General features: G+C 37.6%; 1 protein-coding gene across 2 annotated transcripts in view; it reads right to left on the bottom strand.

The window, feature by feature from the left end:
• ZNF516 (zinc finger protein 516) overlaps positions 1-18,734 on the bottom strand; it is a 73,476-nt gene that overhangs the window by 21,057 nt on the left and 33,685 nt on the right. For both annotated transcript variants that reach the window (XM_087707334.1, XM_087707332.1), the window contains exon 2: positions 1,555-2,973. In XM_087707334.1, coding sequence (XP_087563460.1) covers positions 1,555-2,973 — 1,419 coding nt within the window. The remainder of the gene's footprint in view (positions 1-1,554; positions 2,974-18,734) is intronic.

An 18,734-nucleotide genomic window follows, 5' to 3' on the forward strand; every position in this document is an offset into this window, starting at 1 on the left:
AATGTTTATGCCATAGTTTAAGGATATTTTCTTACCAACAGCTGGATAAAACTCATCAAAATACTGATCTCTTTGTTCTACATCTTGGCAAACATGCTGTAACTTCTTTTTGCTCAATGGACATCATACACAACTACGTATATAGACCTTCAAGGCATGTGCACATTTGCAAGGAATTTCCCCAAAATGGGTCTTATTCTTTCTAACTGATTAATAATTAAATCTTTATTAATTTAGCTCATAAGAAAAAGGGCTACATTTATCTAGACTAAGCAACAAAAATATTTACACTGGGCAAACAAGAAAAAAAGTAAATTTTAATAAATCACTTAAGGAAGACAAGTCATTGGTGCCAAATGCTGCATTCTTTTATCGTATTATCTTGTGAATAAACCAATTCATCTTAAATTGTGAGAATGCTACATTTAGTTTTATATTTGAACAAGATTTCCAGCTAAGCCTACATTCAAAATCTTCTCCAGAATTAGGATCGTCTTTGCTTGCTTCTTCTGCTGTTGTGAGAGCCTATTAGTTATTGCTAATCCTAGTTTTGGCTATGAAATTCTGGTAACCTGACAGTGGAAATAGAGCTCTGCATATGCTCAGGAGCACTCTTTCATTATTGCTATCATATCACATGTATAAAGCATGTTTAATAAGTATACATTAATAAATTCCAATTTTAAATATTAAAGTGATAGTTGCCCTTAAGACTGAAAATACTGCTATATATAACATTTTTTGCTTGCCATAAAATAACTACTTTATAATTCACAACCGTTTGAAATAAATGGTGCAGAGTTGGTAGGACTGAGATATGCAGAGTCAAATATCCTTCAAGTCAGTCTGAATTATCCAGTCCCCAAGGCTTCTGCTCAAATCCATTGCAAATTGGAGGCTACTGTTCTGATTCTAGCAGCTAAACTGGAGTCTGAAAATCCAACAAACTTCAAACCTAGCCAAAATTATTTTGCCCTAATACTAAATTGCTTTTTTTATTATTTCCTTTCCTTCTGTCTTCAATGTTTTATCATCAGTTTTATCTCCAAAGCACAGATCTGTCATTGAATTCTGAAAATCCCTTGCACTCAAAATTTTCAATAAAGCCGTAATTTTCTTGAAATAATCATTTCTCACACAAAGTAAATTCCTGCCCCCTATTTTAGATTGGATACAAATCTGATACTGTAACTTTTGCTTGGACATTTCAAGTAGACAAATTCTCTCAAGCCTCTTCAAGCATCCCCCACTAAAAAAAAAAAAGAGGGGGGGGGAGACTGAATCCAGAACTTAATTGCAGATAGAATTCTAGCAGTGAGACCTTAACATATCTTTCTTCAGAAGGAAATGTCATTAAGTTCAATAGCAGTGTTATTCCCAGGTAAGCCACCTAAATGATCTGATGCAGGACAGGACAGTTAAATAGGAGAGATAACCTTGTCAAACACAGACAGTAACAACACAAATGTTTTGTGGAATTCCTTATGTTAGAGGAGGGGGGGGGGAATTAAGAATTTAAAAATATGCTGGAAAGACAGTTCTTAGGATTCTTACCAGCACGGTCCATTACGGGGCTATTGGCACCCCAGGTTTGGTAGAAAGTAGCCAGATCCTTTGGAATGGAGGTCTTTAAGATGTTTACAATATCCAAACATTTCTCATGCCCCTCAGGGGATGGCTCCTGTTTGGTGGAATGTACAGTTGGAGGAGGTCCTGCTGCAACAGGCTGAGGTTGCATCAAAGGACTTGTTCTGGATCCTCCAGTACAATTGATCAATGCTCTCATTTCACTTTCCCTCTTGGCGGTATGTTCTTGCTGAGGCATTGATGGAGGTTCTTGAGTAATGCATGGCTCAGTTTTACACAGAGGGTAGTACTGAGATGGAGATAAAAATTTGGCCTTCCCTGTATCTGGAGTACAATGCTTGATTAAAGGAGCAGATCCAGCATTTACTTGAGGGACTACGTACTTTTCTGTTTCTCTGCTACTGGAGGGCTGTCCGCTAGGTTTAGATATCACTGTATGGGAAGGCGTTGAATTTCTGCTAAAGTTTCCCGTCTGCATCAATTTGGAGTTCACATCAAATTTTGATTTTAATTGGGGCTGCTGGGCACTGTATTGTTCATGAGTGTGGTTAAGTTTGGGAGGTCTATATCCATCAATAGCTGATGGTTGCGGACCACCGCCCCCAGTGGATGGTGCATCTTTTGCCATAGCCCCGGGCTTAGGAGATACAGCAATATCAGAATAATTATTATTTTTGGATCCTGACAACCCACTCGGCACCTGAGTACGTGTAAATCTGGCTATAGGCAAAGGTTGGCATTCTTTCCCACCAAGTACAGGAGGTGGTCCAGTGCGCCCACTTCTTGCCATAAAAACAGAATTATGTTTTATACTCTTGAATCCATTTTGAAGAACCCAAGCAGGAGCCATAGAATTACAACTAACTTTGTGCCAAATTCTTTTGTGCATCCACAGGACTTCTGGATAGTAAGTTTTATGACTGCAGTAAGGACATCGGTGGACAATCAGAGCAGCCTGCAAGGTTGAGGTAAAACTCGAATCAGCCCTAGTTGATTTCTCGCTTAGATCTAATGGAGTCTTTTCAGACACCTCTGTATCTTTATTGAGCGCAGCATGTTCATTCATCTCTACAAGGATTTCTTTAGCGAGCTTCTGCTGAATTTCCAAGGGGCTTTGCAAACTCAGTCTCACATCCGCAGTCTTACTGGAACAAGGAAAATCACAACTTTGCTGAAATGCCGACATCTTTGAATCAGGGTAAATTTTGCAATCCACATATTTTGGAAATGGTTCTTTGATCTTGTCCTGTGGTGTAGATGCCACCTTTAGCACTTCGGGTTTAGATTCCACAGCATTTTTTTCTCTATTGTTTCTTTCCTGATTGAGCTGTATGGCTGTCCCAGATGCATCTTCGGCAGAAAAATTGCAGAGAAATGGTTTTTTACCTGTAGAGTACACATACAAAAATTAATATGAAGATATGTTTAAAAAGATACCTGTCAGGGAAAATTAAACACAAGGACAACATAATGATTTGGATGAGGAAAAAAAAAAAAGCGCCTGGGAACCCAGCATTCAAGGCACAGGTATTATATCTCGCATGTACATGAAATCTTACACTATAAACAGTATTGCTTTATTCTCACAAAACTGCATACTTTAAAAGAAAGGAATTAATTTGCACAGAATACTGTGTTCATGATACTAAAAACAGAAACCAAAAACAGTTTATGATAATGTTGTGAGATTGCGCTGACTTACTCAATCAGGAGGTGTATATTTTATGCCCCCAGTATTATCAAAATAACTTTCCCCCATAGTTTAAAGAGATAAACTAATTTACAATCAGGAAAAGCAACTTTCAGATATTAAAGACTAGCTACTAAATTATGTTTAAGATAATTTGGCTGGCAAGAGGGATGGGAAAGGGGGCATATGCCTGTTTAAAGTAATTATTGCTATTTTCACGGTCATGGCTATACAATTTTCATTCACATTCTATTCCTATTCCAGAAATTCCAGCAATGTGTACTGATAAAGTTGAAAGTTCAAACCTACATAACCACAGATACAAGACAATTTAATCAAGGCAGTAAAGATGGGAAACCAGCCAAGGACACACTCACAAACCAACCAACCCTAAAACTGCAACAGAACATCTGATTCTTGCTCCACTGTTCCAGTTTCACAAAAAGAACAAACCAGGCACACACATACAGTGCCATTACAGAAATCATTGGGCTATTTTTTCTCAACTGGCTACTTCGCTACAAAACCGAGACATGCTATATGATGTGACTTTTTGGGACAGTTCTGCAAATAAACTATGCATAATTTCAAAAAATGAAGTAAAAATTGGGGAGAACAGATAAAGGAATAGTAAAAAAAAACCTATATATTCATCATATTCTTAATATGGAGTATGTAAGGATCACTCTGCATTTTCCTTCACAAGTTCTTCATTTCAAAATGAATCAATATGATGCAGTATTTAAGATTTCAGATTAGGAATGAGAAGAGCTGGGTTCAAATCCACCCTCAGCCTTCCAAATGCCCAAGATGAGTTAACTAATAGCAATTAATAATAAACAGCCTTCAATTATACTTTTTAAACTTCTTTTCTGAAATAAATTCAAATTATTTACTTTTAACAGAATCAGAATTCGTCTTTTCATTTAAATATTAAACAAGTTCATGCATAGGTAGTCCTCAACTTAGAAAAGTTCATTTAGTGACTGTTCAAAGTTACAACGGCACTGAAAAAAGTGAGCATTTTTCACACTTACAACCGTTGCAGCATCCTCATGATCATGTGTTCAAAATTCAGAGGCTTGGCAATTGACTCCTTTTCATGAAAGTTGATAGTGTCCCTGGGGTCATGTAATCACCTTTTGCAACCTTCTTACAAGCAAAATCAATGGGGAAGCCAGATTCACTTCACAACCATATTTACTAACTTAATAAGAGCCGAGGTGGCACAGTGGTTAGGGTGCAGTACTGCAGGCCACTTTAGCTGACTGTGATCTGCAGTTCAGCGGTTCAAATCTCACCGGCTCAAGGTCGACTCAGTCTTCCATCCTTCCGAGGTGGGTGAAATGAGGACCCGGACTGTGGGGGCAAGTTGCTGACTCAATTTGCTAAAAAAAATTGTAAACCGCTTAGAGAGGGCTGAAAGCCCTGTGAAGCGGTATATAAGTCTAATAAATAAATAAATAAATAAATAACTGCAGTGATTCAGTTAATAACAGTGGCAAGAAAAATCATAAAATGGGGCTTAATTCACTCAAATAATGTTTCGAGGACTATCTATATTATATGTACAAATGTTCTAGTAATCATTTATCAAATATGGTTTAATATTTCTTCTGGCTCAGACTCTTGTGAAGGCTCGAGCATATTCTAAACATTGGTTATCTACATCAGTATCTATATCTAAACGTAAACATATATCTCATCTGTATCTATGGAAGGAGAGAGAAATAGACAGTAATTACATTTTAAAGTATTTCTTAAAAAAGGAATATAGAATCAAGAATGCTTTAGATCACTTTTGCAAACATCTGACATTATAAAACATCTGTCTTCCTTTTAGTCTCTCCCAGAACATACACTGTGTTTGCTCATGATAACTCTTTACAGTGGGGTTAATATGCATGGTTTACTTTAAGTTTCATTGCTCATTTGCTGATAAAGTCCAGGATTACCACTAAATAGTTGTCTTCCATCTATACAGAAGTGCTGAGAACTCCTGAAGACTGGTAGAAACAGAGCATAAGGAGTCTTTTTTGCATCTGCATTTTATCTCAGCACAAGCGTTTTGGAAAATCAAACACATCACTGTTGCTTAGTACAACTTTGGTACCATAGGCACAGTTCCAACCCTGCCAAATGTGATCTGTTTAAGCCTGAACGTTCAACAAAAACAACGTCTCAGCTTCATTTAATTTGACCTCAGCTCCTGTTCAGGGAAAAGGCATTAAGCCTTTGTTTAATTCCGAGTAATTAGCTTAAAAATAACCCATAGATTTGCTGTCTAACAGGGTTGAATACTTTATTCTGTTAACATCATTTTCTTTTCAAACTCTCAAAGGGACAAGGTCCTTTGTGTTTAAAGTGTTTTTTTTAAACCTTCCTGTTTTACAAGTTAAGACTTCCTGAAAGCACATGCCCAAGATTACTAGCTGCATCTACATTTTAAAAGGGGAAAAAAAAGTTATATAGAACTGTGAAATTAGAGACTGCACATCTGTGTTATTTTCAAAGCAGATCTGTCACAACTCAATATAACACCAGCTAGGAGAACTGAGGTGGCTTTTCATGTGATGGAGCTTGTTTACATAGACGCTAAGCAAAGATAAAATTAATCTTATCAGAAGAGTTAGAAATCATGACCTGTCCAAAAAACATCTGGTAGGCTACTTGAGTGAAGAAACATTTCAATGGAGGGTTTACATTCCCAGAATTATTCCAGATACCCTGTTTCCCCCAAAATAAGCCCTCCCTGGATAATAAGCCCAATCGTGCTTTTGAGCGCATGCACTAAAATAAGCCTGCCCCTGAAAATAAGCCCGCCCCAAAAATATTGCAACACAACAGCAGCCATGAGATGATCACACTTGCCACCTCCTGCACCTCAAATATAATAAAACCTCCTCGGAAATAAGGCCAAGTGCTTATTTCGGGGTCAAAAGAAAATAAGACCCTGCCTTATTTTCAGGAAAATATGGTAGTTTCTAGCTACCAATAAAAATGCATTGTTCTACTATTCTATCTTCACTTTCTTTTCTACAGTAAAAAAATGATTTAGATTGTTAGAGTTTAGATATTTTTATCCCATCTTTAATGTTTATATAAATAACTCAAAAGCAGCAAACTACCTAATATTTCGTCCTTCTCCTATTTTCTCCACTACAATAATCCTATGAGGTGAATTGGAAAAAGAGGGCCTGGCCCAAAGTCACCCAGCTGGCTTTCGTGCCTATGATTCTCCTGGTTTCTTGCCTGGTGCCTTTAGCTCTAAACTAATATGGACTCCCAACAGTTGATGAGACTTCTAGGATTTTTCCATAAAATTTTATGCATCAAATAGGTAACTTATGAGCAGCAAATGGAAGTCTATGTTTATTTGATATGAGCTAGCAGTTCTGCACCGATATCTTGAAGTATCCTTGAATATTATCTAGTATCTCAGAGGTAGGTGTGTGTGTGTGGGTGTGTGTGTGTGTGTGTGTGTGTACATGCACCCAGCAAGCAATGACCAAGAAAAATCCACTAAGAATATCCAAGGTATTCAAGCATGAACACTTCAGTGCACTGTACCCCATCCTCCCAGGAAATGAATGTCTGAACCAAAACACATGTATTTTGGAAGTTTGGGGCCATATACCGCTTTACTGTGTTATTATTTGGACATCAAGCAGAAAAAAAATATCAGTAAAATCTATGTTAGAAAAGCCAGAGCAGTGCGCCCTCTGAACTACTTACTGGCAAGAAGACATAGAAATAGTACCTCTCAGTTGCCACAAAGAATAATAATAATAATTTGAAAAATATGGAAATATAGAGTATTGAATTGGAGAATGCAACTATAAAAAGCTAAAAAACAAGAGGCTTTATTCAATAAAGTTCTTGAATGAATAGCAATAGCAATAGCAGTTAGACTTATATACCGCTTCATAGGGCTTTCAGCCCTTTCTAAGCGGTTTACAGAGTCAGCATATTGCCCCCAACAACAATCCGGGTCCTCATTTTACCCACCTCGGAAGGATGGAAGGCTGAGTCAACCTTGAGCCAGTGAGATTTGAACAGCCGAACTGCAGTCAGCTGAAGTAGCTTGCAGTGCTGCATTTAACCACTGCGCCACCTCGGCTCCTAAAAACTTGACATTGAACTTCAAAACTAAGCAAAGTTCAGTGTTCCTATTTCTCCAGGTTATTCGCTAGCCCACAAACAAGCTTTTTTGCATTACAAGGTTCTGTTGTTGTTTAGTGCTAGTTTGAATAGTTCTGCTGCTTCCAGCATGTAATATTGCAAGAAATTTCATAAATCCAGAATTTCTGGTTAATATCTTCAGTAAGGAAGGTTTTTTTTAGTTCTTGCTATTTGTTTCTTTTTGTTTAAGTGTTTAGTTATTTCTATGTATGTTTTATTTCAGATTTTTAGTTTTTCTTTTTTTCTTAAACAAAAGATGGATGTAAAGAGAAATTACACTATTATATAATTTTAAACGGAATATTTGGGAATGTAAGAAAGATTTTGGTATTAGAATACGACAGGACTGAATTATGTTTTTAAGGTTACCCATTCTTTCTCTCAAACTACATCTACCCTGTTTCCCTGAAAATAAGACCTTCCCAGATAATAAGCCCAATTGGGCTTTTGAGCGCATGAGCTAAAATAAGCCCTCCCCAGAAAATAAGCCCTCCCTGAAAATATTACAACACAGCAACAGCCATGAGGTAACCACGTTTGCCACCTCCTGCATCTCAAAAATAATAAGACCTCCCCGAAAATAAGGCCAAGCACTTATTCCGGGGATCAAAAAAAAAAAAGACCCTGTCTTATTTTCAGGAAAACACAGTACTTTCCGTTCTAAACATTAAACCAATTATTTCTTTTAGGGTAATTATTGAACAGTTAGTTATCAAGATCTATAGTATTATGCCAATATGCCCCTTCTTACATTAAACAGAACACTGGCATTCAAACTTGAGCCATCTAGTCATAGAACAAAAGGATCTAAATATTCCTCGTCAAGCTTGTACACTGAGATGAATTTTTCATACATAAAATGCTTATCTAAATACTACTCAATGCATATATTTGCTATACTGTCTTTTTGTCTAAGCAGAATGATTAATGTCTAGCAACACCATTAAACCATATGATGTTGGTTCTGTGGGAAGGGAATGAGAAAACTAAAAGTCTGGACTGGAGAAAGCTGACAGATACTTATCTAAAAGAAAAACATTATGGAACGTATTCAGTAAATTTTGGTTCAATATTGCACATGAATGCAAAATGGCAAAGCCTTTCTATCCCATGAAGGGAGCTTCTCTCTCTACATTTTCCCCTCAATTTAGTGGAGTTTGATAGTAGTGCCCTAAGGATTTTTCCCTCATAAACCTTATAGTAAAGTTGGAAAACATTGCAGCAAAATTTTGACTGTTATATAATTTGATCTTATTATGCAAAATAACTCTACAGAAAAATCAATTCTCCTTATCATTAAGCTGAAATTAAAATCTTTTGTTATTGTTGTACACATAGTCCTCAATTTATAACAGTTCACTTAGTGACCGTTCAGAGTTACAACAGCACTGAAAAAGTGACTTATGACCATTTTTCACATTCATGACAGGTGCAGCATTCCCATGGTCACAGAATTTATATTTGGATTCTTGACAACTCACATTTATGATGGTTGCTGCGTCCTGGGGATCCCCTTCTGCAACCTCCTGACAAAAAAGTCATTGGGGAAGCCAAATTCACTTAACAACCGTGTTATTAATTTAATAACTGCTCTAATTCACTTAACAAATGTAACAAGAAAAGTCATAAAATGGGGCAAGACTCATTAAAATATTCCTTACTTAATTTTGGGCTCAATTGTGGTTATAAGTTGAGAACTACCTGTAAAAGAGAGATCGAAAGGCAGGATGAATTTCACGGATATAAATGAACTAAATGAATAAAGAAAATGTATATTATTTGTATAAGAAGGGGTGTATCAGGTTTCGTCATGCTGAAATGGCTGCTTTTAACATTACAATACTGTATGTTTACTCAGGAATAAATCCCACTAAACTCACTGGGACTTATTCCCAAATAAATAAAGCAACAGCTCCGGAGGACTAGCAAATTCTTGTACTGGGAGCAAATGTATTTAATTTGGGTCTTATTTTTAACCTGGGGTAACATTCACCTCCCTTCCCTGTTAATATGATCTGGAAAAAAAGAGAGATGAATTATATCCAACTGGGTCCATCTGTTGACAGAAAAGCATCTGTCAGCAAAATAGACACCCCCCCCCCCAATTTTCAACTTTCTCCTGCACTTCTGACGGCACAAAGCAAAGTAGTGGGGAAATATGTGAAGAGGAGTCAGTCACTGCATGTGAATGTAAATTTACTCCCACAATGTAAGAAGTAAAATCTCAGCAAAGGGAAAGAAAAATATGAGAAATACATGAGAATATATGGGAAAAGGAAGCAATGCAAGTATACTGGGGAGAACTCAAATGCATTATCTACAGTCCCACAGACCATGCTGTAATAAAAAGCAGTGTATAATCCTCCATGCAGGGGCCTCAAACTCATAGCCTGGGGGTCACAAGACTAAATTACTTGTCTGAAATGGTATAGGTTCTCCTGCTTGAGCAGGGGGCTGGACTAGAAGACCTCTAAGGTATCTTCCAGCTCTATTCTATTATAATACTAAATACCGATGTTATGGCTGATGAAAAACATTATGACTTAAGTGAGCAAAGTGAAATAGCAAGGTTTTGAAGTTCTCTTACAATAAAGTTCTTTTTAGTTAATAAAGCTACATTTAATCATACATGACACTCTTCATTTGGCTACAGACTTCCGTATTAATGCATGAAAAGCTTTCAGTTTTGTGGCTCATGAGCTAACAAATTACTCCTAAAGTAGCACTTGTAACAATTTGATATCCATTGCTACAATAGCTCTGGTATTTATTTAAACTAAATAAGACAGAGATTCCCAAAAACATATTATTTAAGAATACATTCCATATAAAAGAAGGTTTGCTTGAAAAAACGGTTGGTAAATAATTTGATTTCTTTTCATGTTCTTTCATATATTGGTGCAGGATGTTAAAAAGCAACAGCAGTAACCTGAGAAACAGCTTTATATTCTAGCCATCTTTGTTGTCGTATTTCTGACATCCTAGTGCAGCGATGGCTAACCTTTTTTGGCTCATGTGCCATAAGTGGGGGGAACGCAGGGGGTTCGTGCAGGGGGGTGTTGCACCCATAATGCAATGCGCAACTCCCCCAGCACGCATGCGCGCGTGACAGGCACGACCCCCATTTTTCCATGCTTTTTTCGCCCTCCCAAGGCTTCAGAGGCTTTATAGGAGCCTGGGGAGGGCGAAAACAGCCCCCATGCCGCCCCCCAGAGGCCCTCCAGAGACTTCAGGAGCTTCCCTGAAGCCTCCGGAGGGCAAAAAACGAACCTACGAGCAAATCAGAAGTCACATCCAGGTTGTTTGTAGGGTCGATTTTAGCCCTACAGAGCTCTCAGGAGCCCTTAGAACAAAAAACGACCCTATGAGCAAACTGGAAGTTTTTAGGGCCGTTTTTGGTCCTCCGGAGGCTTTAGGGACCTTCAGGAGGCTTCCCTGAAAGCTCCAGAGGGTGTGTGTGTGTGTGTGTGTGTGTGTGTGTGTGTGTGTGTATATGTGTATGTGTGTGTGTGTGTGTGTGTGTGTGTGTGTGTGTGTGTGTGTGTGTGTATATATATATATATATATATATAATTAACTACATCTCTTATCATTAATTAACATTTCTAAGCCTTTTTTTCCAAGTCAGTCTTTACAATTTATATCCAAGTTTCTTATATTAAACCAGTACATATATATGTCATTAACTATAGCTATCATTTCATTATTATTGTTATCATTAATATTTGTTAATGGAATCATTTATTATTTATATCTAGCTTCCTCACCCCCCAGCCAACATAGAAATATACCTTATTACCATTATCAACTATTTATTTAAGCAAGCAATCTAAAAATTACTAAGTTCCTACTTATTAATCATCAAACTTAGCTATTTTTTTATTAACAATTTTCATATATCAACCTGTGTCCTTCCAGAAGTCAGGTAGTCTTATTTCTTTTGCCATTTGTGGAGTTAATCTTCTGTTTATTTCCTTGGTAAAGTTTTTATGGACATCTCTCCGCACCTTGTTGTCTATTGGATCTCTCAGGTAATCTCAGCGCCCTTTTGCTACTTTAATTGATTTATCTTTGATTATCAATCCTGCTTCTGATAAAAAATTTCTCTTTTTTCTTCTTTTGTGTCTTGAAAATTGGGGTAGAGCTCTGGACCATCAAGTTCCCCTCTCCATTCTCCCATTTTTTCGCTTTCAAGCACTTTCACTTCAGGAATCAAATCATTAGTTTTCTTATCTTTGTGTTCATTTTTCTCTTCAGTTTTTGGAGCTCACTCTCCCTCATTTTTTTCTGATATAAACTCTATCTTCTTGTCAATTCTCCAAATTACCTCCAATAACTTTTGAATTATGTCCCAAATCTTTTGCAAAATTAAGGTTTCCTCTTCTGAAAATTGACCCATGTTTCCAAATTGTAAATTACTGCCACTCTAGCTTTAGCTTAAACACAAAATCATTTGCAATCTTCACAAGAAAGAGGTTCCATTTTTCCCCCCTCTCCCAGTGCCAATAAGGCTCTCAAAGGACAGCTGTAGTAAACACTTTGTGCCCTTGGCTCTTATCACTTTTAGTTATGGAACTTTAAAGTACAAAGACAGTGAGATCAAAGGAGAAGCAGGAACAAATGCGTAGTTTCAAAAAAAAAAAACAACTCTAGCTTCTAGCCTTCGAATAGCAGAATTCAATTATTTCCTTCACTCTCTTATCTCAGATTTAAGAGGGACTAAGTTCTTAAATGGAGTTTAATAGCAAATAATAAACGAAGGAGATTTTGATCCTTAAGTTGAAAAATAAAGCAGGAAAGAGCCGAAGAAGAAAAACTGGTCCGTTCACTTTAAGAGGGGAGAGAGAGAGAAAAATTGCAAGGAGTGCTTCAATCCACAAAGTGTAGTTACAAAAAGAAAAGCATACTGACCAAAACAATCCAATAAGATCAAATCCGCCAGTAACTTCTTATGCTTAAGGATTTAATTTAACATAAAAAAAAGATCTTTGGGGCAATTTTTTTTTCAAAACAGAAAGGATTTACCAGATGATCACACTTTCTCTTTCCGTTTAGCCATCCCCACTTCATCAGCCTAGGCTGTCTTTTGTCGCCATCTTGAAGTCCTTCTCTTGTATCAATCAGAGACTTGCGTTGTCCCTGAAATCAGCAAAATGTGGTCTTCCTGTTCACCATCTATTCAGGACGGTTTAGGTCCGATTGGACCCCCCAGTGCAAAAGTATCGGCTGCAGTCTCAGAACATCGAGACCGCACATCCGTACCGTAGGGACATTGGCTCCTCCTCAAGTATAATATTTTTTAAAAGGGAGGGGCGATCACTTTGAAAATGTACTTCATAGTTCAGTGACAATCTTTCTTAAATCACCAAAGACATCAGCCATTTATTAGCAACTTCAATGAACTCCTAGAAGAGTCAAGAAGTTAAGTCTTCTTCAGCAACTAAAGTAATAAAAGAATACGCCACTAGATGCAGTGGCTTCCAAACATTTCAGACTCATTATTATATTATTAAATTGGATCTACATTTTCAAGCTTACAAGAGGAAATATTTATTTATTGCTCAATCCCTGGAAAATTACAGAAACCATCTTACAGATTTGAACAAAACAACTTTTTCTAAGAAAAAGAAAACAGCTTTGGCAGCCAAGCATTGGATTTCTTTAAAAGCAAAACAAACCAGTCAAAGAATGTAGATCATTGGAAGAAAAATAAATCTACTGGAAGGAGCAGTGACCTTCCAAAAATTTTGAAAATATGATGGCAGATTTATTTTAAAAACAGAGCGATCTCTGATATAACAGCAAGGGAAATGAGAGAATGTTATTTCATAAAAAAACCCAAAGTCTTACTCACAACAGCAATAATATTTTATATTTTAGTGCCACACATAATTGGAAACAAATTTTTACCAAATTCATGTCTGGTGTGTGTGTGTTTGTGTGTGTGTGTGTAGCTAATAGATCAGAAAAGAGAAATCTAAATCTCTCCCTGTTGTTTCCAAAGAACTCCACATCCCTGTTGAAATGTTTAATATTAAGCTTTCTACTCATAGCATTTATTTATATGAAGCACATTTGTTTTAATAACATGCAAGGCCAAGAGTGTTGTTAATATTGCAAAGACATTATAGTATTTAATTACTTACAACATTTTTTTCCCAAGGATTCTAAGTAGAAACTTGTTACGCACAAAGCAAATGCTGAAAGATACTGCCACAGCCTGGCTCAGTATGGAAGTTATTTTCCTTGCTATATCAAGGGGGGGCATATGTATCTAACCCATTTGCTAATATATGTGGAAGAAAATCACAGCAAACAATTTATGTTTTTTCATTTCACAGTACAAATAATAAAAGGCCTTAAATTCTATTTGATAGAACATTCTGTTATGCAGCCTAACCATTTACATATAGAACTTTGTACTCTATTCCAATGAACGAGAGCTCTCCAGAGAATTATTTCCAAATTCTAGATGGCCAGAACCAGTTACTGAAACAACTCTCCTTAAATCAATCCTCAATCAATCTATCAGCAAGCAAGATCTATTGCAGCGGCATAGTTCTTGTCATTAAGGTTGTCCTGATAATTTGAGCAGAAGAGAAAATTTTTAAAAACCCAACACCTGGTTATATTACAGAACAAAGCATGTGTCTTTAATACCAATCCTATGCCTATTCCTAACACAAAATTATTATCTGTGTATTAACCACAGGACTGTGCTGTCACTCAAACAACAGTATGTAGGGGGCTTATTTACTTAGAGGAATATGGGTGCATAGTGTACTATAATACATAATTTGCAATGCAGCAATACACATCGATGTGGTTTTCCCTTAAATAAAGTGTCAGTGAACCATAAAAATGATTAACTAATTTAAACAAACTAAATAAAGAGAAATCTGCAGAAGTTATGTGGACTCATTTGAACAATGCTGTGCATAGTAACTAAGCATTGGGAAGCTTATTGCTCATATTTTATCAGCCTTTTCACTTGAGCCAATTACCATGCTCCAAAGTGCCTTATAAAAACAGCATTTACTAGTCATCAAATCAATGCCAAGATTATTCAAGGTTTTTCCCCCCCCTGCTTCTTCCCACAGGGTGAAAATTCTAAATTTTCCTAGAAAACTGCCCCATTTGTGCAATTATTCAGAATTGTCCTCCCTTCCTGAAATACCCTATTTTTGCAATGTCAGTTCAAGGAACCCATTCCCATGGATTTTGAGGGAAGGAGGATGTTTTTACTGGATATGTCACCAAAGCAGTTGTGAAATTTGAATTTTTTACTACCGGTTCTGTGGGCGTGGCTTGGTAGGCATGGTGTGGCTTGGTGGGTGTGGCTTGGTGGGCGTGGCAGGGGAAGGATACTGTAAAATCTCCATTCCCTCCCCACTCTGGGGCCAGCCAGAGGTGGCATTTGCCAGCTCTCCAAACTACTCAAAGTTTCTGATACCGGTTCTCCGAACTACTCAAAATTTTTGCTGCCGGTTCTCCAGAACCTGCTGGATTTTACCCCTGCACCAAAGGTCTACAAACCTTCACTTTTATATTTTTCTCCTCTAGGCCAGGGGGCCCATGGTGAACCAGCACAAAGGGTGGGCAAGAGCACATGAACATGAAGCTCCATCTGCGCATGCTGCAGATGCACATATGAAATCATTCCCTCTCCTCCCACTTCCACCATCACCTCTGGTCCGCAGAACCAGAAAGGTTGGGGACGGCTGTTCTAGACAGTTATTCCTTTTAGTTCTCAATCTATCTTCTCTTTCTTCCACCAATCAGCCAGCAATCATGCCCCCCCCAACTAAATTTTCAGTTGAACATCTTTGCCTCACTCAATTTTTATTGAGATGGATGGTGTAAAAATGAGCTAAGTGAATGAGTGAAAAAATAAATATATTTAATTGCTTTCTCCCATCCACCCCTTATCCTCATTAATCACACCACTAGCTTTCATGGAGTTTTGGGCGGTATTTATTAGCAGATAAACAGCTGGAAGATGGGGGAAATTGGTGAGGGAGAGAAAAGGAAACTGGAAGCATTTTTTCTTTTTGTGGAGAGGTTGCGATGACTGTCCCACACACATACACACTGCTTGCCTACTGCCATTCCATTTGGATAAAGTTTATCATCATCTTGTCATGTGCTTTGGCAGTCATTTTAAAACTGCACTTGTTGAGTGAGTAAGGAGATTCTGGACAGCAAGAAGATCTCTCTGTGCTTTCTTGGATGCCAAGGAGAGAATTCCATGGATTGATTACATTTGGATTAACCACATATTCCATGCATCTGTACACTAATCCGAAGAAACACAGAATGACAAGGGTCACGGTGATAATTACAGAGGGGTAACATGGTTTATGCACAAATTATTTCATGCATGAAACAGCTGGTTTGGGGTGGTTGGCATCTAAACTGAAACATGTATCAATGATCTAGATACAGAACGAAATAGGGTGTTTGCTTCCAATATGATATAGCAACTGATATGGGGTAGGAGAAGACTATAAAATGAACTTGAGGGTTTTGTTTTGGATAAAAGATGGAAAAAAACATTAGATACTGTTGTATTCCTTGAATGTTAATAGTCATCTAGAAAGGACTGAGTTATTCTGGATACATTACATCGCAATAGCCAGTAAGAAAAGATAATTTTCTACCTTAATTCAATACATGCCCATTTCATGCTCACTATTAACAGCATCTGGATTATTCTGGATGATAGCTCTCCTCAACAAAAAAAGGTAGAACTGGGATGGACCTTGGTGACAAAACAACACATTTCACAGAGACGAACACTTTGATCTGTGGTCTTATATACTGCATTAAATTCCACTAAATGGACTAGGTTTGATGCCACAATCAAAATGACCAGAATCAAAATAGGATGCTGTTACATACTTGGTATTACTATTTAATCTGCCATATTATTTTTATGGAAGATAAAATGAGGTACGACTAATAAAGTTATTTTAAAGAAATTAACCAGACAGCAGCCACCTAAATAAATGAATATAAATAAATACAAAAAGAAACTAATCGTGAAATCAAGATTGGTCAAACTTTATTCATCTGTTTCACTTCATCATCTACTTGCCAAATTACATTTGAGACTGGACTAGTAATTCAAATATTTCCCCACTGGGAAATCAGCCCTGTTTTTTGTAGGAAGCCTACAATCCGATATATTTGGAGAACATACTGTACAATCCTAATCCATGTGGATAATTAATTTATGTCATATCTCATAAACTGTGCTACACAATCCTAGGTCTATAAGCACTTCTAAATTAGAAACATTAAATCCAACCACTCACGTTACCAAAGAACAAATTTTACTTATTCTACTAAGAAGCTGTGATGTGGTTTTTAGATTACCTGGAATGAATGGAGACAGCACGCCATACCATTTCAAGCTCTGTACATAGCAGTTATCTGACTGCCTTGAATTTCAGACCAAACTAGCAGGCTTTATGCCCAAAGCTTCTTCTATTTTTTAATGGGAGAAAGTCTGTAGACAGCCAGTTGTCTAAACCTGTACAATCAAATTACTTTTTGTAACTATTGCCTTACACAGCATGGCTGCACAGAAATGCAGATCTGATGGGCAAAAATGAGATTCAGGAGATTGTTGGGCCCCCACACAGCACCTGCCAAAAATTCCTTAAAACAGCTGGCATGAGATTTTGGGAAGAGATGCTTTTGATATAATGCCTAAGTATGCTTTTAATCATGTTTTTCACCCTTTGAATCCAGGCCTGTTATAGCCGTATTAGACAAATATTTTTTCTATTTGCTCATGTTTCAATTGTATTCTCTTTTTTCAAAAAAAATTAGGAGCCTATTTATGTTTAGAGAGGTGTCATTCCTATTTAAAACATCAATAGGAATAGGAACAAATGTAAAATGGAACCGAACAGTAGGGATTTGCAACCACTAGTGCTTTTTAACTGAATAAGCACAAACTGAAAAAGTCATTAGACATATTATTGTGCAGTTAAAGAAACATAAAGCATGGCTTCACATAATTTACATGGAATGATAGAGTGATCCATAAATCACTCAGTCTGTTTTAGTTAGCAAAACTGTAAGCTTCCCAGAATCATATAGGTGAGATGGGAGGATTTATAAATCAAACAAATAATTAAGTAAATAAATAAATAAATTCGGAATCTCTGTAGTTATTCAAAAATACAACTAGTAGCTCTTAGGACTTACACTTATATTTGACCAACCTCGGAAGGATGGAAGGCGGTGGTGGGTTCCTAACCGGCTTACTACCAGTTCGCTAAGTGCACGTTTTGCATGCACACTGCGTGCATAATTGAACAAAAATTGGTCAGAAAAAAGGGAAACAACTGAGGAGAGGAAATTCAAGCTGCCGCTCCAGATGAGCTGGGCTTTGGAAGTTCGAATAAAGGTAAGTATAACCCAGGGAAGGCAGGAATAACTCTGGAATCCCTCAAGCAATTTCGACCAAACTTGGTAAACAGATGACTTACCCTCCGGAGACAAACACTGTGGGAGCAAGACACCCCTGGTGTGTGTGTGTTTCTGTCTGTATGTGTGTATATAACTCTGAAATGCCTGGGCCTTTAAGGAAAGCGAGTGTGGCGTCCTAGAGTGGCAATTGTTCATACCATGGGAGGGGGAAGGGAGCCTGATTAGGCCAGTACAGAGGCTTTTGATTGAGATTGTCACAACCAGTGGTGGGTTTCAAAAATTGTTCGAACCTACTCTGTGGGTACGGCCTCCTTTGTGGGAGTGGCTTGCCGCCCATGTGACCGGATGGGAGTGGCTTGCCACCCACGTGACCGGATATGAAGATGCTGACTACATTTGTCAGAACCACCTTAAATTACCTCACACACAGCACTGGCATGCATAAGAATATGATGTAAACTTGTTTTTTAAAAGGCATCTTTGGTTTGCCTTAAAACAACTTCAACAAACGCAATGTTCTGATTGCACCACAAACGCAGGAGTCATCCTTACAGAGGCACTGAGTTTTATAAATATGAGCTTGATAGTGTAGAATAATCATATCCAAGGACCAGTGGTGGGTTTCAAAAATTTTTGGAACCTCTTCTGTAGGTGTGGCCTGCTTTCCGGGTCCACTGGTGGAACCTCTTCTAACCAGTTCGGTAGATTTGACGAACTGGTTCTACCGAATAAGTGCAAACTGGTAGGAACCCACCTCTGGTCACAACCTAAGCATATCGCCCGCCTCCACCTCACTGCGGCGGCACAATGTCGCAGGAAACAACTCCGGCCT

Source organism: Thamnophis sirtalis, unplaced genomic scaffold (genome assembly GCF_051295495.1).
Source record: "Thamnophis sirtalis isolate CommonGarterSnake01/CBP01778 unplaced genomic scaffold, rThaSir2_p1.2 scaffold_2, whole genome shotgun sequence".
NCBI lineage: Eukaryota > Metazoa > Chordata > Lepidosauria > Squamata > Natricidae > Thamnophis > Thamnophis sirtalis.